The 27,534-nt window shown below is 46.8% G+C and overlaps 1 protein-coding gene across 1 annotated transcript in view; it reads right to left on the bottom strand.

Moving 5' to 3' along the window:
• LOC125722476 (NLR family CARD domain-containing protein 3-like) overlaps window positions 1-21,978 on the bottom strand; it is a 33,052-nt gene extending 11,074 nt beyond the window's left edge. Inside the window, exons 1-6 of the mRNA XM_048998655.1 lie at window positions 21,876-21,978; window positions 16,867-16,968; window positions 16,226-16,339; window positions 8,721-8,784; window positions 8,309-8,537; window positions 5,665-7,393 (exon numbers count right to left, since the gene is read on the bottom strand). Of these exons, the coding sequence (XP_048854612.1) occupies window positions 5,665-7,393; window positions 8,309-8,537; window positions 8,721-8,784; window positions 16,226-16,339; window positions 16,867-16,928 (2,198 nt within the window). The 5' untranslated portion in view covers window positions 16,929-16,968; window positions 21,876-21,978. The remainder of the gene's footprint in view (window positions 1-5,664; window positions 7,394-8,308; window positions 8,538-8,720; window positions 8,785-16,225; window positions 16,340-16,866; window positions 16,969-21,875) is intronic.
• Between the last annotated feature and the right edge of the window lie 5,556 nt (window positions 21,979-27,534).

Raw genomic sequence — 27,534 nt, forward strand, 5'->3', positions numbered from 1 at the left:
AACACTCCGCCAGCGGCATTCTGGGCCCGTTGTAGATGTGATCACTGTGACTGGTGCGTGTTAACACTCCACCAGCGGCATTCTGGGCCCGTTGTAGATGTGATCCCTGTGACTGGTGCGTGTTAACACTCCGCCAGCGGCATTCTGGGCTCGTTGTAGATGTGATCCCTGTGACCGGTGCGTGTTAACACTCCGCCAGCGGCATTCTGGGCCCGTTGTAGATGTGGTCCCCGTGACTGGTGCGTGTTAACACTCCGCCAGCGGCATTCTGGGCCCGTTGTAGATGTGATCCCTGTGACCGGTGCGTGTTAACACTCCGCCAGCGGCATTCTGGGCCCGTTGTAGATCTGATCCCTGTGACTGGTGCGTGTTAACACTCCGCCAGCGGCATTCTGGGCCCGTTGTGGATGTGATCCCTGTGACCGGTGCGTGTTAACACTCCGCCAGCGGCATTCTGGGCCCGTTGTAGATGTGATCCCTGTGACCGGTGCGTGTTAACACTCCGCCAGCGGCATTCTGGGCCCGTTGTAGATGTGATCCCTGTGACCGGTGCGTGTTAACACTCCGCCAGCCGCATTCTGGGCCCGTTGTGGATGTGATCCCTGTGACTGGTGCGTGTTAACACTCCGCCAGCGGCATTCTGGGCCCGTTGTAGATGTGATCCCTGCGACTGGTGCGTGTTAACACTCCGCCAGCGGCATTCTGGGCCCGTTGTAGATGTGATCCCCGTGACTGGTGCGTGTTAACACTCCGCCAGCGGCATTCTGGGCCCGTTGTAGATGTGATCCCTGCGACTGGTGCGTGTTAACACTCCGCCAGCGGCATTCTGGGCCCGTTGTAGATGTGATCCCTGTGACTGGTGCGTGTTAACACTCCGCCAGCGGCATTCTGGGCCCGTTGGAGATGTGATCCCTGTGACTGGTGCGTGTTAACACTCCGCCAGCGGCATTCTGGGCCCGTTGGAGATGTGATCCCTGTGACTGGTGCGTGTTAACACTCCTCCAGCGGCATTCTGGGCCTGTTGTAGATGTGATCCCTGTGCCTGGTGCGTGTTAACACTCCGCCAGCAGCATTCTGGGCCCGATGTAGATGTGATCCCTGTGCCTGGTGCGTGTTAACACTCCACCAGCGGCATTCTGGGCCCGTTGCAGATGTGATCCCCGTGACTGGTGCGTGTTAACACTCCGCCTCCGGCATTCTGGGCCTGTTGTAGATGTGATCCCTGTGACTGGTGCGTGTTAACACTCCGCCTCCGGCATTCTGGGCCTGTTGTAGATGTGATCCCTGTGACTGGTGCGTGTTAACACTCCACCAGCGGCATTCTGGGCCCATTGTAGATGTGGTCCCCGTGACTGGTGCGTGTTAACACTCCGCCTCCGGCATTCTGGGCCTGTTGTAGATGTGATCCCTGTGACTGGTGCGTGTTAACACTCCGCCTCCGGCATTCTGGGCCCGTTGTAGATGTGATCCCTGTGACTGGTGCGTGTTAACACTCCACCAGCGGCATTCTGGGCCCGTTGTAGATGTGATCCCTGTGACTGGTGCGTGTTAACACTCCGCCTCCGGCATTCTGGGCCTGTTGTAGATGTGATCCCTGTGACTGGTGCGTGTTAACACTCCGCCTCCGGCATTCTGGGCCCGTTGTAGATGTGATCCCTGTGACTGGTGCGTGTTAACACTCCACCAGCGGCATTCTGGGCCCATTGTAGATGTGATCCCTGTGACTGGTGCGTGTTAACACTCCGCCAGCGGCATTCTGGGCCCGTTGTAGATGTGATCCCTGTGACTGGTGCGTGTTAACACTCCGCCAGCGGTATTCTGGGCCCATTGTAGATGTGATCCCTGTGACTGGTGCGTGTTAACACTCCGCCAGCGGCATTCTGGGCCCGTTGTAGATGTGATCCCTGTGACTGGTGCGTGTTAACACTCCGCCAGCGGTATTCTGGGCCCATTGTAGATGTGATCCCTGTGACTGGTGCGTGTTAACACTCCGCCAGCGGCATTCTGGGCCCGTTGTAGATGTGATCACTGTGACTGGTGCGTGTTAACACTCCGCCAGCGACATTCTGGGCCCATTGTAGATGTGAAACAGTAGATGTGAAACAGTCAAGAGGGCATTACAGTAATTTATTCTACTAGAAACAAAAGCAGGTATTATTTAATACTGCCAAGACCCCCTCCACTCTGCAAACAAGTAAACCAACTTCCTTTCTTTTTAACAACCTAAGCAGTTCTGTTAACCTGCTTTATGACTTTATGGTCGTGTTTCCACAAACTGTGCTTGCTTTGCAGAACAGTATTTCCCTTTTAAGGTTACCCATTTTAAATCTGGTGTAGGATCACACATGCACATATCACAAAGCTTAAATTCCAGGTGGCCTGAAACATGGCCTACCCTGGTATGATAGGCACACATCGGCCTAGGCCTCAAAAGGGGGGTTAGTGACCCCACACACACAGACACACTTAAACACACACAGACAACAAGGGGGGCCAGCACTCCAACTTTTATTGCTCAAAGTTTTAACGACCTACAAACAGCAGAGTGGACCTCAAGGACAGGGGTCCCTCGACTTGGCACACAACCCCCTCCACAGACATCCTGCCTTACATACCACTCACCCAACACCCTAAAGAAAGTTTCTTTTAAGTTTGGCTGTTGTACAGTATATCTGTATATTTATTTACCCATGACTACTAGTCTCAATATACAGACAGGTTATGTTTGTAATGTGTCCTAACTTTCAAAGATTCTTTTTCTTTGACTGACCAACCTTCCCTCCCCCCCCCCCCCCCTTTTCTTTTCCACATTCCTCAGCAGCCCTTATCTGATCTTTGTATTCTATCATGCCTATGTAAGGGTAAGATGTGCTGTTGGAATGAGAATATGTCATATAATGTCCGTATAAAGGGTAACCTCTGATTGAGGTGCAACCTAGACCACTTAGACCAGGTACTGGTGTGGGTAATATAACATAATGACATAATATAAGTAATCATTAATTAATCATTACAGATGGTATTCGGTGTGAACCGCTAGGCTGGTATGGCATGTTTGGTATCAAACCGATGGAAAATCACTCCAGTTTTACACCACTTCAGCCTCTGTTCATTGAGTGCTCACAATAGTCCCTGCCTCTGTGCGATTTGGTTACTGAGCTCTAAAACCTCAAACTCGACTGAAATATCGCGAGGCGACCTCTCATTGGCCGTGAGGGGAGCTTCGCTACCGATCGTTTACATTACCTGGTGATGCAGTAACACCTTTATAACTTCCAGCCTGGATACTGTAATGCCTTCCTTTCTGGGTGCCCATCTGGATCCTCACATAAACTTCAGCTGATACAAAATGCAGCAGCCAAAGTTCTTACAAACACTAAAAAATGTGATTATATTAGCCCTGTTCTATGCTCCCTTCATTGGCTTCCAGTTAAGTCTCTGATTAACTACAAAATACTGCTATTGATTTATAAAACACTGAATGGCCTTGCGGGGCGGCATGGTGGTGCAGAGGTTAGCACTGTTGCCTCACACCTCTGGGACCCGGGTTCGAGTCTCCGCCTGGGTCACATGTGTGTGGAGTTTGCATGTTCTCCCCATGTCGTCGTGGGGTTTCCTCCAGGTACTCCGGTTTCCCCCCACAGTCCAAAAACATGCTGAGGCTAATTGGAGTCGCTAAATTGCCCATAGGTGTGCATGTGTGAGTGAATGGTGTGTGAGTGTGCCCTGCAATGGGCTGGCCTCCCATCCTGGGTTGTTCCCTGCCTCGTGCCCATTGCTTCCGGGATAGGCTCCAGACCCCCCGCGACCCAATAGGATAAGCGGTTTGGAAAATGGATGGATGAATGGATGGATGAATGGCCTAGCACCAGAATACCTTAGTAACCTGCAGGCCTTGTACAACCCTCCTTGCTTTCTTCCATCATAAAGAGCAGGATATCTGTTAGTACCCAGGGTAGAAAGAGCTACGGCAGGCTGCAGAGCTTTCTCTTATAGAGCTCTTCAGCTGTGGAATAGTCTTCCAGCGGATCTGCAGGATTCAGGCTGACTTTCAATATTCAAGTCTAGACTAAAATCACACCTGTTTAGTTAAGCTTGTAGGGACTCTAGCTAACTGTTCATTCCCAGTCAGACCTATAGTGTGAGGTGTAGAGCTGGGTGGGGATCGGTGCCATTGGCTTTGGATAAACTGAACTGTCAGTCTGTCACTTTAGCTACACACCCCCTTGTGGAATTGGAGTGCTGACATTCAGGGACTCCCCATGCCTGCGTTCCCACCTGCCTCTCCCTCCTACTTATGCTGCCATAGCCATATCTGCCGGAGCTTACATACTGCACTCACCTAACTGTTTGCACTGCCTCTAGTCTCCCCTACTTTGGCTAACTGCACATTTAATTTCCCCTACTCCCCCTAGGCTGTGCTGCCTGGAGACCCCACATTTTCAAGATATCCTGCCTACCCTGCTGCCTGTGACGTCTCCACTATCTGTGACGTCCTTCTGGCCTGCTGCTGCCCCCTGGAGGATGGGTTCCCCCTTTGTATCTGGTTAGGGTTAGGGCTTCCTCTGCTGCCCCCTGGAGGATGGGCTCCCCCTTTGAGTCTGGGTAGGGTTAGGGCTTCCTCTGCTGCCCCCTGGAGGATGGGCTCCCCCTTTGAGTCTGGGTAGGGTTAGGGCTTCCTCTGCTGCCCCCTGGAGGATGGGCTCCTCCTCTGAGTCTGGTTCCTCCCAAGCTTTCGTCTTTCTAGGGAGTTTTTCCTTGCCAGTTTGGGGGTTGCAGCACAAGATCAGCCAGCATCCAGCACCCCTGCAGCTCAAGGACTCAGTGATGACATCACTCTGCCGGCCAAGAGATCTGAATCAACGACCTTCCGCTCATGGACACAGAGTCCGAACCCAAAGAGTCACACACCACACCCAGTATTTACAGAAACGCTTCCTACAGCATCCAGAACTGAAACAAATATGAGTGGTTTTCCCACTATTAATGAAAACTGGACCATTCTGCATGATGCTGTATCTTTGGTTATTTGTTACACAAAGGAAGGTCGTGGAAATCTTGTCTTTTTGTTTTTACTACATCACTACCTTCAGTTAATATAAACTAGATTATAAAGGAACCTTGTTGATAAAAGAGGGGAAATAAATTACATGTATACATATTAATTTTATACTTTAAACAATGTTTATTTATTTCTGCCAGACTAGATGTGTCGTCACATCCTCAGCCAGGTGCAGCTGATGCCAGCAGAGGGCGCCAGTGAGCAGCCAGAGACAGCAGTCATACGGAAGCTCCCAGCTCTGGGCTCCATCACATGAACACGCCTGCTGACAATAACACTCACATACCACTTATACACCCTGTGGATAAAGAGCCCTCACTGTTTCTATAGCAGGTTAGGATGCTGTGCCTGTGATCAGAAGGCAGACTGGATGGGAATGGAAACGTAGTAACAAACAAAAAGTGACATCACTACCTTCAGTCATTATAAAGGCTGTGGTCAAGATTAGCTACTGCTATACAAACAGCTATAGCTGTGATTATCAAAATAAAACCCACATATTAATCCATGAGGAGAAAAATATAATATATATTACACATTTCAAACAATATTCATGCATTACTGCCAGACCAGACATGATTTCCCATCCCCACGTCACTTACAGAGCCGTCCTGGAGTTCTTGACCACAGGCAGCAGCCTGCAGTGCTCTTCATCTGATCTGATGTATTTTTTCAGGTCAAACACATCCAGCTCCTCATCTGACATCAGCATCACAAAGGCCAGAGCTGAGTATTGTGCAGGTGAGAGGTCATCTACTGAAATGTTTCCTGAATTCAGGTATCTTTGTACTTCCTCTACTAGAGAATTGTCACCCAGTTCAGTCAGACAGTGGAACAGATTGATGGTCCTTTCTGGAGATAAATTCTCCTTTATTTTCCCCTTGATGTACTGGGCTGTATCCTTAATGGTATGTGAGGTGATTCTTGTCGGCCCCAGTAGTCTTTGTAACAGAGTCTTACTGGAGTCTGTTGAGAGGCCCAGGAGGAAGCGGAGGTAGAGGTCCAAGTGTCCATTCTTGCTCTCTAATGCCTGATTCACTGCAGTCTTCAGCAGGTCAGCTGATGAGTTTGACAGAAACACATATAAAGCATATAAAGCAGCTAGATACTCCTGGATGCTCAGATGCACAAAGCAGTACACCTTCTCCTGGTACAACCCATACTCCTCTTTAAAGACTTCTGTGCACACTCCAGAGTAAACTGAAGTTTCAGTGACATCAATGCCATTCCCTGTCAGATCTTGCTCATAAAATATGAGATTGCCTTTCTCAAGGTTGTCAAAAGCAAGTTTACCAAGTGTCAAAAGAAATTCCTTGCTGTATTCCTTAAGCTTAGTTTCATGGTTTTTCATATACTTGTAATTTTTTAAACTTGTCTGAAAGATCAGGAAGTGTGTGTACATTTCAGTCAGAGTCTTTGGAATTTCTCCCCTGTCAGTCTCACTAAAAAGCCTCTTAAGCACAGTGGCTGAAATCCAGCAGAACACAGGTATGTGGCACATGATGAAGAGGCTCCTTGATGATTTCACATGTGCGATAATCCTGCTGGCCAGGCTCTGATCATTAAATCTCCTCCTGAAATACTCCTCCTTCTGGGCATCACTGAACCCTCGTATCTCTGTCACCTGGTGGACACACTTAGCAGGTATCTGATTGGCTGCTGCTGGCCGGGAGGTTATCCAGAGGAGAGCGGATGGGAGCAGATTCCCCTTAATGAGGTTAGTCAACAGCACATCTAGTGACGTTTTCTTTGTTACATCAAACCAGCTCTCATTGTTCTGAAAATCCAGAGGAAGGCGACACTCATCCAGACCATCAAAGATGAACAAGACTTTGGAGCTAAACAGGTCAGTGGATTGAAATGATTTCAGTTCTGGGACAAAGTGGTGAAGCAGTTCAATCAGACTGTATTCACCCTTAATCAAATTCAGGTCCCGGAAAGGAAGAGCAAATATGAAGTGAACATCCTGGTTTGCTTTTCCTTCTGCCCAGTCCAGAATAAATTTCTGCACAGAGACTGTTTTTCCGATACCTGCCACCCCTTTAGTGAGTACAGTTCTGATAGGAGTCACACGCCCACATAAGGGTTTAAATATATCATTGCACTTGACTGTAGTATCTTCTGTTCGCCTTTTCTTGGATGCTGTTTCAATCTGTCTCACTTCATGTTCATCATTGACTGCTCCAGTCCCACCTTCAGTTATGTAGAGTTCTGTGTAAATCTCACTGAGAAGTGTTGGCTGTCCTTCCTTAGCTTTCCCTTCAAATACACACTCAAATTGCTTCTTAAGTTTACATTTGATTTCCTGTTGATGTTGCAGCATGAGCTGTCCTGAAAAGAAATGAGAGGAAAATGCACTAATTCTCACCGTGATCCTGACCAGTATGAGGAAGAATATTTTCCAAAAACACACTTTTTTACACATATATATCCAGATATTTCCCTGTGACTGTGAAACTGAAAGTTTTATCATGTGTATTTTACTGGAACACCGCATACAGGACCGTGAATAAGCCTTAGGCAGCCAAAGGAAATGTTTAAAGTCATTTATCTGGGTAGTAATTGTATATCTGCTCAGAACCAAAAAAAACACAAACCCCTTTTCATTTCCCAAACCTCTCCTCAGGGGCACCATGTCATGACCCGGCTCGTCGGCTCCTCGTGTGTGCCACGCCCCCTGATTACCCACGTGTGCTTCCCTGATTGTTTCCAGCCCTGTCTGATTACTTTGCTTAGTCTTGTCCTATTTAAGTCCTGGTCTGACCTGTTCCCCTTGTCCGTCATTGTGGATTCGGTGTGGTGTGTGTTTCAAGCTCCTGTCCCGTCGTAAATAAACCCCAGTTTAGCCCTGATCACTGCCTGCCTGCCTCTCCTTACCTGCCGAACCCGCACGATCGCCGCTTCCCGCGAACACGATCGTGACACACCACAGCCAGTCCATGTATTTGTTAAATTTCACCACCAGCTCACTTCATTAATTAATTAAATTAGTTTAAAACTCAAGAAGATATTGATCAGCCACATGAGGTGTGTTAGTGGTCAAGTGAAAAAATACGTGGATATACTGCACGATTTCTGCAAATATTAGGGTGATTTTGGGAGAGGTTCTGAAATGGCAAACACACTTTGACATACATATTATAGTAGTTCTACACCAACATGAAGACCATTTAAACATCCTTTTCTCTGCCTGCCTAAGGCTTTTGCACAATATTGTACATGTACATAATGTTATAAAGCTCTTACTCTTGTCCAGCAGGTCAGCAAGATCATTTTGCTTCATGGTCCTCAGGATGTACAGTGTGATCTTCAGAGCTACCTCTCTAACACTGGTCTTCTGCATCTGACCATCACAGTCCAGGTCATTGTCCTCCTCCAGCTGAGGCTCAGAGCATTCTGGGTAATTCTGATCTAGGTGCCTCACAAACGTCTTCAGTTCCTCCTTTAGGAACTTCATGGCTTTTTCCTCTAGCGACTAAAATAAACAGTCAGAGTTAATTATTGCTACTTACACCAAACCTTTTCAGAGTCTCACTTGTGAATCATAGATTAAAACATATTTTCTTTAAGATGATGAATTTCTTATTATACAGCTATATAAAATATAAGCTAATGGCCATAACAGCCAAGAAAATATATATCAGCAATAAATACAAACCTTCAATATGGATGATAAACCCGATTTATCATGTAGATTTGAACTGCATTCTTCCATTTGGTCTCTGTGAATTAGGCAGAAACATAAAGACCTCAATTCATCTACACAAATGTAACAGAAAGGCTGAAAAGTTCCCCATTAAAATTGCTGTTACTGCAGATAAAGAATAACATTGTGGTATATTACAACACCTATTCCAAAAAGTTGGGACATTGTGCAAATTGTAAATAAAAACAGAATGTAATGATATGGAAATCTCATAAACCTGTATTATATTCATAACAAAGTATAGAAAACATATCAAATGTTTAAACTGAGATATTTTGCTATTTCATGAAAAATATTGGCTCATTTTGAATTTCATGACAGCAACACGTCTCAAAAAGTTGGGATGGAGGCAATAGGAGGCTGGAAAAGTTAGTGGTACAAAAACCCAACAGCTGGAGGAACAATTTGCAAATGATTAGGTCAATTGGGAACAGGTCAGTAACATGACAGGGTATAAAAAGAGCATCTTAGAGTTGCAGTGTCTCTCTGAAGTAAAGATGGGCAGAGGGTCACAGTTCCCCTAATACTGCACTGACAAATAGTGGAGCAATTTCAGAAAGAAGTTCCTCAGTATAAAACTGCAAAGAGGTTGAATATTTCATCATCTACAGCACATAATGTAATTAAAAGATTCTGAGAATCTGGAGAAATCTCTGTGAAAAACCAGACTAGATGCCTGTGATATTTTGGCCCTTAGGCAGCACTGCATCACAAACAGGCATGATTCTGTAATGGAATCACTAAATAGGCTCAGGAATATTTCCCAAAAACATTGTCAGTGAACACAATTCGCGCTGCCATGCACAGATGCCAGTTAAAACTCTATCATCCAAAGAAGAAGCCGTATATGAAGATGATCCAGAATCACCAACGTCGTCTCTGGGCCAAAGCTCATTTAAAATGGACTGCGGCTGAGTGGAAAACTGTTCTGTGGTCAGTCGAATCTAAATTTGAAATTCTTTTTGGAAACCAGGGACACCATGTCAACTGGACTAAAGAGGAGAAGGACCACCCAGCGTGTTATCAGCACTCAGTTCAAAAGCCAGCATCTCTGATGGTGTGGGGGTGCATTAGTACATATGGCAGGGGCAGCCTGCATATCTGGAAAGGCACCATCAGTGCTGAAAGGTATATCCAGGTTCTAGAGCAACAGATGCTCCCATCCAGATGACGTCTCTTTCAGTGAAGACCTTGCATTTTCCCACATGACAATGCCAAACCACACACTGCATCAATTACAACATGAAGGATTCGTAGAAGAAGGGTCCGGGTACTGAACTGGCCTGCCAGCGGTCCAGATCTTTCAGCCATTGAGAACATTTGGATGCTCCATAAAATGAAAAATATGACACAGAAGATCTAGGACAGTTGAGCAACTAGAATCCTGTATCAGACGAGAATGGGACAACATTCCTCTCCCAAAACTCAAACAACTGACCTCCTCAGTCCCCAGACATTTACAGACTGCTGTTAAAAGAAGAGGAGATGCCACACAGTGGTAAACATGGCCTTGTCCCAACTTTGTTGAGATGTGTTGCTGCTGTGACATTCAAAAATTTTCCTTACAATGATGCATTTTCTCAGTTTAAACACTTGATATGTTTTCTGTGTTCCGTTATGAATAAAATATAGGTTTATGAGATTTCCATATCATTGCATTCTGATTTTATTTACAATTTGCGTCCCAACATTTTTGGAATTGGGGTTGTAGTTTGGAAAGATGTATCTGCCATGTTAAGCTTTATTCACTGGGGCGGCTTCCTGATTTTCTCATGACAGCAGAAGAGAACCAGTGACATCAGGCTCCAGCACACAGAGACACAGCAGGCAGGAAGGACAGTTTTCTATGCAGCCCTTTGTACCCAGTGACATTTAGAGTCATTCACTTGATTAGCAGAGCTAAATACCAGCATTTGATTCACAATCCTCAGTCAAGAAACTGGTTAAACTGGTTGTAATTGGTTGGTTAAATTCAGCACCTACAATGGGCCGAATCTGTCCTTCAGCACCTACAGAGCTATCCCCCCCCCCCCAGAGTGATCACACAGCTTCCTGTGCAACCAGCAAACAGTGAATCCCCCCCCCCGCTACCCCACCCCTCGATAAGGCTCTGCTTTGTTTATCAATGGAGCTGCCTGCTCTGTGAGCGACTGGCCCACAGCCGCGCCGGCCTGGGACTCGCAGGTGAGCAGGGAGTGTCAAACGGGCGGGGGGGGGGGGGGGGGGGCGCCTATCAGCTTGTTGCCCGCATCACTGCCTCCCCGCTTCTGTACCAGCTGGTCCCCGGGCCCCCACTAGCCGGAGTGATACTGCTGCCTAAATATGATGAAACATTACGCATCATCATCCTGCACCTGTTCTCCATCCCAGTGGACATAATGTGCATGATGTCATCAGCGTGCGCCACTCAATCTAGTATGTCCTACTGTATTACAGAATACTAACCGCTTCAGGGGTCATCGTTTGTCTGTCAGCCAGCAGCAGTGAGGGAAAACATACACACAGCTGTCCATGAACTTAAGTGCTGGTGATGCTGCCTCAGACCTTCAGAACGTTCTTATCCCATTAGGATGTGATGGGGATGTGCTGACCGAGGACAGGGGGAAGCGTGAGAGCGGGTGAGAAGGGGAGCGAGCAGTATGAGCGGAGGCAGGCCTCTCAGCTTACACCACCCAGCTGTCGGGGCCCAGCGCCCCCCGGTGTCCATTACCACAGGCGTAACCCAAGACAAACACAGTATCTGCCGGTGCTATAGCGCCCCCCGGTGTCCATTACCAGACAGTATCTGCCGGCGCTATAGCGCCCCCCGGTGTCCATTAGCACAGGCAACCCAAGGCAAACACAGTATCTGCCGGTGCTATAGCGCCCCCCGGTGTCCATTACCACAGGCGCAACACAAGACAAACACAGTATCTGCCGGTGCTATACCGCCCCCCAGTGTCCATTACCACATGCACAACCCAAAGCAAACACAGTATCTGCCGGTGCTATAGCTCCCCCCGGTGTCCATTACCACATGCACAACCCAAAGCAAACACAGTATCTGCCGGTGCTATAGCGCCCCCCGGTGTCCATTACCACAGGCGCAGCCCAAGACAAACACAGTATCTGCCGGTGCTATAGCGCCCCCCGGTGTCCATTACCACAGGCGTAACCCAAGACAAACACAGTATCTGCCGGTGTTATAGCGCCCCCTGGTGTCCATTACCACAGGCGTAACCCAAGACAAACACAGTATCTGCCGGTGCTATAGCGCCCCCCGGTGTCCATTACCACAGGCGTAACCCAAGACAAACACAGTATCTGCCGGTGCTATAGCGCCCCCCGGTGTCCATTACCACAGGCGCAACCCAAGACAAACACAGTATCTGCTGGTGCTATAGCGCCCCCTGGTGTCCATTACCACAGGCGTAACCCAAGACAAACACAGTATCTGCTGGTGCTATAGCGCCCCCTGGTGTCCATTACCACAGGCGTAACCCAAGACAAACACAGTATCTGCCGGTGCTATAGCGCCCCCTGGTGTCCATTACCACAGGTGCAACCCAAGGCAAACACAGTATCTGCCAGTGCTTTAGCGCCCCCCGGTGTCCATTACCACAGGCGCAACCAAAGGCAAACACAGTATCTGCCAGTGCTATAGCGCCCCCCGGTGTCCATTACCACAGGCACAACCCAAGACAAACACAGTATCTGCCGGTGCCATAGAGAGATCAGCACAAGTCATACACACTGTGATGAGCTATAACACAGGCTGTAACTCTGCCAGGGGCTGATCTGGGCAGCTAGAGGCACATCGGGGAAGAACAAAGGATGGGGGGGCAGTTAGACTTCCTCCTGACGTGGCAGGGCAGAGTCTGGCAGAGGAACACACCTGACCTCTTATCTGCAGCTGCGTAACTGGCCCAGCTGCGCATGCAGGGCAGACAGCCTGAGAGCTGACAGGGCCTGGAAGGGCTGCGCGCTTTAGGAGCTCGATGGCTACCTCCAGGTCAGAGTTACGACTCTTGCGGCCCCCTCCATCTGCATACTCGGACCGGATGCTAGTGAACGGCAGCACAGCCTCAGTCGGAACAATCTGGGTCGCCCTCCGCGGCCGTAACGCTCTGGGTCGCCCTCCGCGGCCGTAACGCTCTGGGTCGCCCTCCGCGGCCGTAACGCTCTGGGTCGCCCTCCGCGGCCGTAACGCTCTGGGTCGCCCTCCGCGGCCGTAACGCTCTGGGTCGCCCTCCACGGCCGTAACGCTCTGGGTCGCCCTCCGCGTCCGTAACATTCTGGGTCGCCCTCCGCGGCCGTAACGCTCTGGGTCGCCCTCCGCGGCCGTAACGCTCTGGGTCGCCCTCCGCGTCCGTAACGCTCTGGGTCGCCCTCCGCGGCCGTAACACTCTGGGTCGCCCTCCGCGTCCGTAACATTCTGGGTCGCCCTCCGCGGCCGTAACGCTCTGGGTCGCCCTCCGCGGCCGTAACGCTCTGGGTCGCCCTCCGCGGCCGTAACGCTCTGGGTCGCCCTCCGCATCCGTAACACTCTGGGTTGCCCTCCGCGGCCGTAACGCTCTGGGTCGCCCTCCGCGGCCGTAACGCTCTGGGTCGCCCTCCGCGGCAGTAACGCTCTGGGTCGCCCTCCGCGGCCGTAACGCTCTGGGTCGCCCTCCGCGGCCGTAACGCTCTGGGTCACCCTCCGCGGCCGTAACGCTCTAGGTCGCCCTCCGCGGCCGTAGCGCTCTGGGTCGCCCTCCGCATCCGTAACGCTCTGGGTCGCCCTCCGCGGCCGTAACGCTCTGGGTCGCCCTCCGCGTCCGTAACGCTCTGGGTCGCCCTCCGCGGCCGTAACGCTCTGGGTCGCCCTCCGCGGCCGTAACGCTCTGGGTCGCCCTCCGCGGCCGTAACGCTCTGGGTCGCGCTCCGCGGCCATAACGCTGTGGGTCGCCCTCCGCGGCCGTAACGCTCTGGGTCGCCCTCCGCGGCCGTAACTCTCTGGTTCGCGCTCCGCGGCCGTAACGCTCTGGGTCGCCCTCCGCGTCCGTAACGCTCTGGGTCGCCCTCCGCGGCCGTAACGCTCTGGGTCGCTGGCTCATTTAAGTGAGAATTCCGTTCCATCAACGTGTCTTAAATTAATCCCTGCTGAGCTGCTATGGTAACTTAGGTGCGTGAACAAGTTTGGTCCGGACCAGGTGAACTGTCTCCCTTACTTAAACGCTGTCCGAAAGAACGTCCGACGTGTGGGAACAGATTCCCAAAAGATTGTTTCGTTGGATGAGATCATTGGCTTCCGCAAAACATCAAAAAACAGGGCGCAATTTTTCATGCAATCCGAGCAGGACCTTTTATTAGAGGGTATGACGAATTCAAAGATTTAATATGTACTAAAGGAAACGCATCAAAAGCGACCCAAACCAGAAAAGATGGTTGGCAAATAGTGTCCGACAAATTAAACGTGTATTAAAGTAGTTTTTAGTTATTGTATTTATCACTTGAATGTAGTATTACGTTTCCAGTGATTCATCATTCTTTTATTGTCATAATTACAGATCAAATAGAAGCACAATCATGCAGGACATGGGGACAAGTTAAAGCAAAGTACAAACACGGCATTTCATACATATGTACATATATATATATATATATATATATATATATATATATATATATATATATATATATATATATATATATATATATATATATATATATGTGTGTGTATGTATGTGTTTGTTGATTTTACGTATATGAATGGCGAGGCCATGACTGAACGGATTTCCACGCACGGACACTGATTAAGTCTGTGAGCTAATCCTTGTTTACGCAGAACAAACCGGCTCCGAGCAGGTTTGAGGATTTGGATGTGCTGCTATGACAACACATCCAGCAAGAGTTTCGAAAAACCGCGCCAAGTGCCCCAGGCGGCTGGCATGTACCAACTACCCCAGGCAGCCGGCGTATACCAACTACCCCAGGCAGCTGGCGTGTGCCAAGTGTCCCAGGTGGCTGGCGTGTGGCAAGTGTCCCAGGCGGCTGGCGTGTGGCAAGTGTCCCAGGCGGCTGGCATGTACCAACTACCCCAGGCGGCTGGCGTGTACCAACTACCCCAGGCGGCAGGCGTCTGCCAAGTGCCCCAGGCGGCTGGCGTGTGGCAAGTGTCCCAGGCGGCTGGCATGTACCAACTACCCCAGGCGGCTGGCATGTACCAAGTACCCCAGGCGGCTGGCATGTACCAACTACCCCAGGCGGCTTGCGTGTGCCAAGTGTCCCAGGTGGCTGGCATGTACCAACTACCCCAGGCAGCCGGCGTATACCAACTACCCCAGGCAGCTGGCGTGTACCAACTACCCCAGGCGGCAGGCGGCTGCCAAGTGCCACAGGCGGCTGGCGTGTACCAAGTGCCCTATGGCCTGACTATAGACCCAGAGAGACATGCATGCTAGTGGGCTGTAACACTGTTACCTCTCAGGGCTCTTTCTCTTACACCCCACAGGGGGGCGCATTTCATGGCTTGCACTATAAATGTTGCCACTCACAGCTTGTAATATCCTGAGGCCCCAGGGCACTGGCCCCACTGGCCTGGTCCATAACCCAGCCGAGGCTCCAGGAGGCGCTATCTTGGGGCACCTTCAGCCACCGGCTCATTCCCCCACCGTGAGCTAAGAAGCGCTACTGGGGATCTTTCCTGCATGCTGCCGTTAGACACCACAATGCCTGCTGTCGATGTGCAGCCCCCACAGCCAGCCTTAACGTCCCATTTTTAATGTGGTAAAAGCTGCTCTCTGTTTTTAATCATATAAATAACATAACACTTTGCTGCTGAACACAAGAAAATTTCCCCTCTTGGATCAACAAATAATCTTATTTTATACTCAGGGGATGAGAACCACTATAGTGTCACATTAATTATGATCTGAATCAGCAAGTATTTAAATGTCACCTTTGGCAAAGAAACCAATAGTCTTCCTCTTTTTTTGTCTGATGATAATAGTTTATTGTTTAAGCCACACAGTTTGACTAAACATGTTAAACTAAAGCCTTCATCTGAATATGATCTAATGAGTTCATGAGAGTGAAATTATTTGTTATCAAAACAGAAACATCCATCTCACGAGACGACAATCTATTGTCGAGTCATTCTTTAATGGACATGCAGGGGGGTAACAGGCAAACCAGTTTTTTCCAGCTCTGTGCTGAGGACTGAAATTTAAAATCCACTTTGCGATTAAATAACTTCCAATTCCGGCTCGCAGAAAGTCAGGTTTTACAGTAATCCTCATCCATTTACCTCAGATGTTATTTATATAGAATACAGACAAAACTTTTGTTTAAATTCTCAAGGTGATGGAATCTGTTAAAGGTAAAAATTGGTGCATTCATAATAAATATGTTATTTCCTCATAGCTTGTATGTGTCTCTGTGCCATTTGACTGAGAGTCTGAATGTCATTAACAGTGTTTGTTTAAATGCACATTTACCTTTGATCTGTAGGAAAAGGTCCCTCTCTGAAGGCGAGTGGGGGCTCCATTGACCAGTCACTCTTCAGGGAAACACAGCTGGGTACAGGGGAGTCTGCTCTCTTCATCAGGACACTGTGGGCAGCGAGAGGAAACAAACCCTCATGGTATAAATATAATTCATACAATGGGGACGACGTCACACTGCTGTTTATCCTTCTGCTCTGCCTTCATGTACTTTGATATGCTGTGAAGCTCTTGGTGTAAGCAGACTTATTTACAGTCAGCTTTTAAGGAAATTATCTCATCTAAAATTTAAATATTATATGAAACTTTTAGTATGACCGTTAAAAACCTCCATAACTACACTTGACTTATGTTCCTTTTTACCTGTTTATATATTTTTGTTTGTTTGTTTAGTTTTGTTATGTGGCCATTTTGTATAGGAGGGATGGTCTGTGACTCGCCTCTAGTATAAAAGAACTGGCTGATTGTGGAAGAAGACGGTGAAGACAGAAGATGGCGAGGTCTTTTTATTAAGCTACACATATTAAAGTGCTGCCCACTGACCAGCCCCAGCTAGGAGCCCAGTTTACTTTTATGTTCTGGCCTGACTATAGACCCAGAGAGACATGCATGCTAGTGGGCTGTAACACTGTTACCTCTCAGGGCTCTTTCTCTTACACCCCACAGGGGGGCGCATTTCAGAAGCAGATCCATCCATTTCTATGCTGATCCAGACCAGATTATTCCTGCTGGGGCCTCTGTGAACATGAAGGGTAAGTAGATATATAGATAAATACACAATATCGAGGACTCAGCATTTTTACATCAAACTGATGAATTGTGTCTTCATTCTGTTATGTTCCATGTGTAGAATTACACATAGTAAAGAGGTTTAATGCAAACTTTCAATGCCACATTTTTTATAAATAATTATATGTATCAACATCCTCTCCTGGAGCTGACACCTTATCGTAGTGGAGGGGTTTGCGTGTTCCAGTGATCCCAGGAGCTAAGCTGCCCAGGGCTTTATGCCCCTGGTAGGGTCACCCAAGGCAAACAGGTCCTGGGTGAGGAACCAGACGAACTGCGGCTCATTAGACCCCTTATGATGAGGAAAAACATAGATTCACGTTTTCCCTCGCCCGGATGTGGGTCACCGGGCCCTCCCTTCCCCCCCCACAGACAGGCCTGCACCCATGGGCGGAGATGTTGGCTCTAGGGAGATGGAATATCACCTCTCTGGTGGAGAAGAAGCCTGAGCTGGTGTGTGAGGTTGTGAGGTTCTGACTAGACTTTTATGGATGGAATTTCTAGGCACAGCCAGGACACTGAGGGTTTGGTGACCTCAGGATTGGGTCTCTGCTTTTTGCAGATGATGTGGTTCAGTTGACTTCACTGAACTGTGACCTTCGGTTCTCACTGGAGCAGTTCGCAGCCAAGTGTGAAGCAGCTGGGATGAGGATCAGTACCTCTAAATCCGAGACCATGGTCCTCAGCCGGAAAAGGGTGGAGTGTTCTCTGGGTCGGGGAGGAGGTACTTCTCCAAGTGGAGGAGATTAAGTATCTTGGGGGCTTGTTCATGAGTGTGGGAAGGATGGAGCGGAAGATCGACAGGCAGATCAGTGCAGAGTTAGCAGTGATGTGGGCCCTGCATCGGTCCGTCATGGTGAAGAAGGAGTTGAACCAAAAGGCAAAGCTCTCAATTTACCAGTCAATTTACTTTCCTACCCTCACCTGTGGTCATGAGCTATGGGTAGTGACTGAAAGAACGAGATCGCGAATACAAGTGGCTGAAATGGGTTTCCTCCGCAGGGTGGCTGGGCTCTCCCTTAGAGATAGGGTGAGGAGCTCGGTCATTCGGGAGGGACTCAGAGTAGAGCTGCTGCTTCTCCGCAGGGTGACTGGGCTCTCCCTTGGAGACAGGGTGAGGAGCTCGGTCATTCGGGAGGGACTCAGAGTAGAGCTGCTGCTTCTCCGCAGGGTGGCTGGGCTCTCCCTTGGAGACAGGGTGAGGAGCTCAGTCATTCGGGGGGGACTCAGAGTAGAGCCGCTGCTCCTCCGCATTGAGAGATGACTGCAGTGGGTGCATTTATACAGCAGTGATATTCCAGCAGACCTGGGGAGGGCAGATGTACTTAAACAAAGTACATCTACACAGTACAGTACAAAAACCACGACCTCCATCACACCTATCACCCCCTACCCTCCCCCCTGGAACTCAGAATACACAAAGCAGATGTGAGCCGGCTGTTCCAGAAATCCAAGAAGCCCCCAGACCAGACGGTGTCTCCCCCTCCTGCCTCAGAACCTGTGCTGATCAGCTGGCTCCCATCTTCACCCGCATCTTCAATAGATCCCTGGAGCTGTGTGAAGTTCCCTCCTGCTTCAAACGCTCCACCATTATCCCGTCCCCAAGAAACCCACCATCACAGGACTGAATGATTACAGACTTGTCGCCTTGACGTCTGTGGTCATGAAATCCTTTGAACGTCTGGTTTTAGCCCATCTGAAGGACATTACAGGACACCAGCTGGACCCCCTGCAGTTTGCCTACCGGGCAAACAGGTCGGTGGATGATACAGTGAATATGGGGCTGCATTATATATTGCAACATCTCAACCGTCCAGGAACTTATGCCAGGATCCTGTTTGTGGACTTTAGTTCGGCTTTTGACACCATTGTGCCTAATCTCCTCTCCTCCAAACTCTCCCAGCTCAACGTGTCACCAGCTACCTGCCAGTGGATCACCAGCTTCCTGACAGACAGGAAGCAGCAAGTAAGGCTGGGGGGGTCACTTCAGAAACACGGTCCCTCAGTATCGGTGCCCCTGAAGGATGTGTCCTCTCCCCATTGCGCTTCTCCCTCTACACCAATGACTGCACCTCCAGGAACTCAGCTGTAAAACTCCTGAAGTTTGCAGACGACACCATCACTGGACTCATTCAGGATGGTGATGAGTCTGCATACCGGCAGGAAGTTGAGCGGCTGGTACTCTGGTGCAGTCAGTACAACCTGGAGCTGAACACGCACAAGACTGTAGAGATGACAGTGGACTTCAGGAGACGTCCGTCATCACTGCTCCCCCTCACCATATCAGACAGCCCGGTGTCTACTGTGGAGTTCTTCAAGTTCCTGGGTACCACCATCTCCCAGGACCTGAAGTGGGAGACCAACATCTCCTCCATCCTCAAAAAGGCCCAGCAGAGGATGTACTTCCTGAGACAACTGAGGAAGTACAGTCTTCCACAGGAGCTGCTGATCCAGTTCTACACTGCAGTCACTGAGTCTGTCCTCTGCTCCTCCATCACAGTCTGGTATGGAGCAGCCACCAAACAGGACAGGAAGAGACTGCAGCGGACCGTACGGACAGCAGAAAAGATCATAGGCGCCCCCCTGCCCTCCATCACAGTCTGGTATGGAGCAGCCACCAAACAGGACAGGAAGAGACTGCAGCGGACCGTACGGACAGCAGAAAGATCATCGGTGCCCCCCTGCCCTCCATCACAGTCTGGTATGGAGCAGCCACCAAACAGGACAGGAAGAGACTGCAGCGGACCGTACGGACAGCAGAAAGATCATCGGTGCCCCCCTGCCCTCCGTCCAGGACCTGTCTCTCTCAAGATCCAGGGAAATGGCAGGAAAATCATCACAGATCCCACACAGCCTGGACACAGACTTTCTGACCTGCTGCCCTCTGGCAGACGATATAGAAGCCTGCAGACCAGGACACCCGACACAGGAGCAGCTTCTCTCCCCTCGCCATCTCCCTCCTAAACAGCTGATCTGTCACACTGCTAAACACCTACAGCACTGCAACTGCACTCCTGATTCTGATTCTGACAAAGGCTGATTTCCAAGGGACCTAAAAGTATGACAAGTTCGGGAATAGAATTCAATGCTTTATTTCCAGTAGGATGTGTATGTTTGTAACATTACAAAGTGTTTTTATAAAAATGAATTTTATCATAATTTGAAAACCATATCAAACACTGTACAGCAGGGGTCTCCATCTCCGGTCCTGCAGAGCTACTGTCCAGTAAGTGTTTCTATCCTACTGGCTATTTACCTGAGAACAGGTGTGACTCATCAGAAGCCAAGAAGTCACGTGATCTCGTACAGGACGACCGCTTAGAGTCTTGCTCAGCTCCCAACTATTTAATTTCTCCACCATTTAACCCCCCAAATCACTATTACAATATACTTTAACCTTGTCGAAGTTACAGAGATTTTCCATTTTTTTCCTCAACTCGTTCTCACACTGATAAGAAAAAAAAATGAAAATTGGTTTGACGAGTATTCGCTAGTCAGTAAGACGATGACTCCCATTCTAGTGCGGGAGGTGCCGATTCTGTACTGGACCGAATTTTGGCTCGTATCGATGGTATTGAAAAATCCCAAGACGCCTTGGACGATATAAAATCATCAATCTCCTCCATTGAGAGATCTCTTTCTAACTTATTACTGTTAATGATTTGTTGTGATTGTTCGGCTCCACTACTCTTGGCAGAGTGCCCCCCGCCCCCAGTAGACATACGAGTAGAATATGAGGTGATTGAGGTATGGATTGATTCTGATCGTATATGGACTAATCATCCGGAGATTCAAATACGTCGTCCTTGACTCACCCATAATATTATTGTGCTATGGTTGAACTGCACAAACATGTTTTTCATTGTTCACGTATATAACTTGTTTTTCACGAATAACTTCTCACGGAAAGAGTTGGAAAACCTGTCTTGGCTTGTCTTTCACTGGGGAAAGGGACGCTTACCTTGCTTCTCCCAGGGGAAAAGGAGAAACTTTGCTCAAAATGCTTCGTTACCACAAGCGCAAACCCGCCGTCTGTGTAAAAGTGAAGTTTGTGTCTCTAAAATCACACCGTGTGTTTATTTTCCGGTACAATGTGTGACCCCCTCCCCCTCCGTATTTACTCCGCTCGGTGTCCGCGATGTGTAATTCATTCCTGCTTGATGGCTCTGCTGCGCCCTTTTCGGGACTGATAAAGAGCTCACACTTATACACACACACACACAACACAATTAACCCCGTGTGTGTGTAATACATACATACACCACCTTCTGTCATTCAGCTGCGCTGTGGGTTGCGTTTGACTTAATCTTTACCGATTATTAAAATCAGACTTGCGTACTATTTGCATTAAACAATTTAAATACGACTGCAAAGCCAGTCAATTAATCAGAACATTTCAGATTGGAGAACACAGAACAGATCCGTGGTAAAACCTTTGATTTAATAAAATGTTAAGCCTTATGTTTAGTTGCATATTAATCCCCAACACTTTAAAAAAGAAAAACTTAATATAGCTTCAAAATATTACAATGTTTACGCAGCACAGTATATTAGGCGAACTCATGGCTGAGCGTACTGTAAGTAATTAAATATTATTGATGTTAATTCGGAAACTCTTCTGATACACGTACAGTAACCTACTGTGCTGTACGGACGTATATTTAATGCTTAATTATATTGAACACTCAAATTTCTCATTACATTTGGAATAAGAAGCCACGGATTAAGTATTCTGTTCTCACCAGACCGAAAAACCGTGACATTGTCTCTTTTTGCCAAATCTGCCGTTTTATTTTAAATCCCGCTATATATGTAGGCTGTGTAAAACATATGCATTTTATTATTATAGTCTTACCTTGAAACATAGAATATCTTTAAATTATTCCAGAATCTTGATAAAGTATTTCTTGACAAACTTTCGACTCTGCCTTTAAAATCTCGACACTTAATTTCACTTTCGTTTACAGGCAGGAAATGATCAGCTCCGTTTCATGCAAAAAATGAACACGGACTCTGCGGCACATCGTAGGGTTTTGGGGGGATATTATCTATGTGACTTAATTAGTAACAATAACCGTAATTCGATTATAACGCACATTCAGGAGGATCGTGCATGTAAAAAGCGGTACTGCAGTAACACTTAACAGTGGCGATTTGAGAAATTTAGAAATGGAGGGATCAAACCGATTTGGGGGTGGTGGACCGTCAAAGACAACTTTGTCATTTTATAATTTCATCAAAATATATTAATTGGTGCAGCAAAGTAAAAGTCAAACTAAACAATTGAATCACACTTTTTTATTTCCAATGCTCAACAAGTACAGATAACATTTTAGACAGATTAAACAAAACAAGAACAGATATTCATAAAGAGTTATTACAAAGTAAAAGATTACCATCTCAATACCAAATATGACAGAACATTTTAGCACTATATCTATACATCAGGTAAAAAAGGGATCAACTCAGGATACAGTTCTGATTGTTTTTTTTTTTTTTTTAGACTTTCTGATTAGATTAATATAATTTATTAGGTCTAATTTGGGAACAGGGGAAAATAGGTTGGATTTATTGTATTTACATTTACGAATATAAAATAGTATTAAATTTATCTGCATTGTCACGCTCGTGCCACGCCCCCCTCGTTAACGTCGGGGTTCCACGTGAGGTTGTTTCTTGTTGTTTCATTCAGTCCTGTGTATTTAAGTCCACGTCGGAGTACGTATCCCCAGTTCCGTCATTGACGTCGTGCTCCGTGTTTCGCCTGGTCTGTTTATTCTACCTAATAAGCCGGAGTTCCTGATTCTCCGCTCCCTGCTCGCCCGACGGCGATCGTGACATGTATTCTTCCAGTCACAAAAAACCCGCTAAAAAAACACATTTACAAGAAAACTGAAAATTATAACATACATTTGTTTGTATCATGTTAAGCATATCAGAGCATAATTTTTCAACAAAAGGGCAAGACCAAAATAAACGAACATTAGTTTTGCAGTCACATTCACAGAAAGAACAGCTAGATTGAAAATATTTGGACGGATAAACTTTGTGTCAATTTAAAGGTGACTTCTACTTTGTTGATAAAAACTTAAAAGGTAAAGTCCACACCTTTTTCCAAGGTATATTATCCACTATGCCATTCCAGTATGAAACATGTGGAACGGAGGTGTAGTTTTGGGTAAAGAATGTCCTGATTTTTTTTTTATTATTTCTTGAAGAGCATGTATAGAAAAACACACCTTACCAACAGCAGATTCAACAGGATCCATAGATGGAACAGTCGGATTTCCCCAATGATGCAGGTTTGTGACTCGGCTAAACTGGGCACCAGGTATAAGAAACGGCTCACAACAGAAGTCTAGCAATAAGCCTTTATTACCAGGATTCCACAATTCAGTGTCCCTGACCCAATAAGTGAATAGAGCACCCAGGCAACACCGCAACCCCCCCCACACAATGACCTCAGCACAGCAATCTCTAAAACACTTGGGAAAACACTTTACACTCAGCTAAAACACCCAGCTAAAGTTCACGCGTGGACAATAAAAAGGCCTGGGCAGCTCACATCAAGACAAGGGCCATGAACACCAAAATCACGTGTGGTTCCTCCTAAATAACACCTAAACACACAAGGAAAAAAAAAATCAATTTATATCAAACAATATTATTTAAAGTAACTAGTTGGGGGAAGACAGCCCAATCCCCCGAAAACAAAACCCACAACACAAACCATAATCCAACTCCTAGAAGGAACCACAAACCTTTCCTGTGGCGCCTGGAATCCACGCCGCTGCCACCAATCGCTGACCGGCGTCATTAGCTTCCCAACTCTGCGCACCCCAATAACTCGCCGTATGTCCAACAACGCAATAATTTTTCCCCAGCACATGCGCTTCTGCATCTGGCAGCTGCAGCATGAACTCCAAGCACCACCGAGCATATGGGGCCCCCCTTCTTACTCCTTCGCTGACAATTTATGTTGTTCCTCCTTTCCCCTCACAGGTGTTTCCTATTAACCCTTATCACCATCACAATCCCCACCTACACACGCACCCATCCAAGCACACACTAAGATTTTATATGCTTGTATAGTGCTGTTACTTTCTGCACGCTATAATTTTGTTTATTCCTTTCTGAATCTATCCATTCCTTTTTTCTTTTTCCTGTCTTTTTTTTCTCCTTTTCATTATTTTTTCCCCCCTCCTAATATGTCCCTCCTCTACGGCCAGCTCACCCACTGCAATGTCTTTACATGTGTTAAAACAAAAATAAATAAATAAAATAAAGAAATAGATCAACATGAGGGGCCTATACAGAGTTTATAGAGCCCCTCATGGTAAAGCAAACATGTTTGGCACAGCAGTGCATTCAGACCATGATTTTGCTAAAGCTGCCGGACAGGACAAGGGGAGAAAAATAACATTTCTAGAGCCTCTTGATATGGGAAGTCGGAAACGTCAGGCCTATTTGTTGAGATCTGCATGCATGTTACAAGATGGTCTCCTGGCAGCCTATTGCGGATGTTTGGCTCGAGCTGAAAATATATTAACTGTTAGGCTTTAAAATCGATAGCTGATAGCATAAAACGGTGATAGTTTAAAGCAGAAAATTCCATTGTGAAACGTCTTTATCACCCTGGGAGCGTTTAAAAAACGCAGATATTTTTCGCTGCTTTTCAGGTGGCTGACGCTACATATTTTCTAACGCGCGCTCTCTGTCCGCTGGTGGGAGTGTGCTCACCTGTGTGTGCGCGCACGTGTCTGTGAGCGCGAATCGGGACGGAACTCCGCCATGCGCGAAATTGTAGAGCAGGGGTGTCCACACTTTTTCAGCTTGCGAGCTACTTATAAATGACCAAGTCAAAATGATCTACTTAAAAAAACATATTGTTATTTATAGATTTATAGATATTCGTTATTATTTATTGTTGTTATTATTATTGTTATTTAATATTGTTTATCATTGTTATTAATTTCCCTTTGGCATAAATTAAGGATTTTTGCATTGAACTGGGATTTTAGTTCCTTCACCTTTCTCTTTCTCAGCTCGCTTTTCGGAGGGAAGTTAATGCCGTAGTTTTTATGAGCAGTCCGAAAATGCCGCTCCACATTTACCTTCTTCGGAATAGCAATGGTAGACTGACAGATGAAACAAACGCACTTCGAATATGACCTTGTGGGGAAAAAATACTCCTCCTTTCATTCCGTATGGAAGTGGTAGGTTATTGGCTTCGTACTTGGTCCTGCTCCCCCATTCAGTTTTATACCCTCTCTTAAGTTTAGTAGAAATAAATTGGAGGCGACTCGGTTGCTTACTGGAGTTTTGCAGCAGCTGGCGCGGTTGATCGCGTCATCCTTCCTCTATTTTTTATGTCATGCGATCTACTCAGTCTTTGCGATCGACCAGTAGATCGCGATCGATGTATTGGGCACCTCTGGTATAGAGACAAAAATGACAAGCTGTTGTGCAAATAAGATATAATAACAAAAGGTTATTTAATCTGTTTATTAAAAGGACAATGTATAGAGCTCTTCTATAGTAAAGGTAACCTTACAGTAAATGACTTCTGCTGTGATCTGACGCTATATAGAAAATGTAATAAAATAAGATTAACTTGACCTTCTGGGGGGGGGGCACCCTAATATAATGATAGGGGAAACACTGCTGTCTGTCTGCCATAAAATAAATAAAAGGGGGAATTGGAATTGCATATGACTATGGAGAGAATGGTTGGCTATGGTGAAAAAGGTGTGGAAATTTTTACTAATTCACATAAGGGACAGCATGAAGGGTTGTTTAATTCAGCAACGGAGGAATTCATATATTTGTGTGATTATGATAATCACACTATTATAACTTGATAGTACATCTCTTGAATTGAATTAATTACAGTGTCATGTGTAACACTGCACTTTTTAATACATTGTTTGGCAGAACAGACTGCAAAACTGTAGTCTCAATGGAAAGCTGGATGAAATTCCTAGGGTGGCGTAGTCAGCTGTCCACTGAGTCTACAGTTTTGTAGTTCAGTCTGTCACAGTCTGGCGCAGTTGGCAGGATCGTCGTCCTGAAAGCAGAGATGCGTGTTCAGTGTGAATGACTCTTCAGTTGTTGTTTTTCTATTTTTAATTACTTTTTTATTCCTATCCATGTCTTTTTTTTCCTTTTGTATGCTTATTATTTAGCCAGTACAGCTGTTTTTATTGTAGTCGAAAACAACAGTGAGTGCCAGCCACTGGCAAATCCCTTGGTTCCCGGTTCCACTCCATCTGTCCTCTGGTGGTCCCCTTGAGCTGTGGACCCCTTTCCAGTGTTCTGCAGCCAGATCCTCCTGAGCCGCACGGAAGCGGAAGTTGGCAAAGTGAGATGTGGCAGTAGGCCTATGCATGCAATTGACTGGAGTATGGAGAGTAAAGCCTTTCGTTTTGTTTAATAAAAGTTGTCCTTGTATTTTCTCATATGCGAGAACATCACAACTGCCACTGCACTTGTTGATGTGTAAGTGTGCCCTATTCAAACAATAAAGAGAAACTACATGCAGCACTGAAAAACTATTCCACGGCCAAAAAAAATGTAAACATTCTTCGTATATCAGAAGCTAGTCTCTGACTGAAATTTCTATAAATCTTTATATAAACTGATAGCAATTAACCTAAGAGTGCATGCTTGGATTTTAGTATCTGCATGTACTGTGGAACTAAAAAGAATCATAATCAACATATATAATTACGTAAATGAAAAACAAATACGTTGCATTTTGCTTAATAGTTTTGCACGTTGCCATAATTTATATTTAATTTAAAATATGAAGCACCCAAGCAAAGTTTATGTTGAAATAATACTCAAGATCCTTAAGTCTTTAACAGAGTGGCATGGAAATTCAATGAGAAACCGACTATCATTCAGAATCGTGGAGCTCAGGAGCATACTTACACTGAAAAAGTGACAATTTATCTAAGCATTTGGACTCTCATGGTTAAAACAATGCTGATTGTACTTTTCATTATCACTGACCAGTTGTTTTTCTTTGTTGTGCTGTGCAGCAGAACGTTTCACAAACATATCCAAATTAAGAGCCTTTGCACGCTGATTCTCAATGCTCAGCAGAGTTTCCAGGTCCGCGGTGTTCATGCCCAGTTGTGCTATTTTGAAAACATAGTTTCGGGTAAATATTAGGAGGTCATGGGTTGCGGATTTTTGGGCTGATTTCATAATGTTATACAGCAGCAGACTGCAAGGGGAAAAAGAAACTAATTATTATCAGTGCAAGTGGCTCCTAATCCTGAGTAATGCTGGATCTCTAGCCACCTAAAGTAAGAGACAGATGCACACGGAAAGCAGGGCTGCCAACTACCATGCATCTGGCATGACTTTCACGCTCTCAGACACTCACGCAAGGAATCTTCCACTATATTATTCCACTATAAGCCTAAATGTAGCTACATCAGAAGCGTTGGTGTAGTTTGCAAACCCTACATACCATTTAGAACAGGGGTCACCAACATGGTGCCCAC

Source organism: Brienomyrus brachyistius, unplaced genomic scaffold, assembly GCF_023856365.1.
Source record: "Brienomyrus brachyistius isolate T26 unplaced genomic scaffold, BBRACH_0.4 scaffold39, whole genome shotgun sequence".
In the NCBI taxonomy this organism is placed as follows: domain Eukaryota; kingdom Metazoa; phylum Chordata; class Actinopteri; order Osteoglossiformes; family Mormyridae; genus Brienomyrus; species Brienomyrus brachyistius.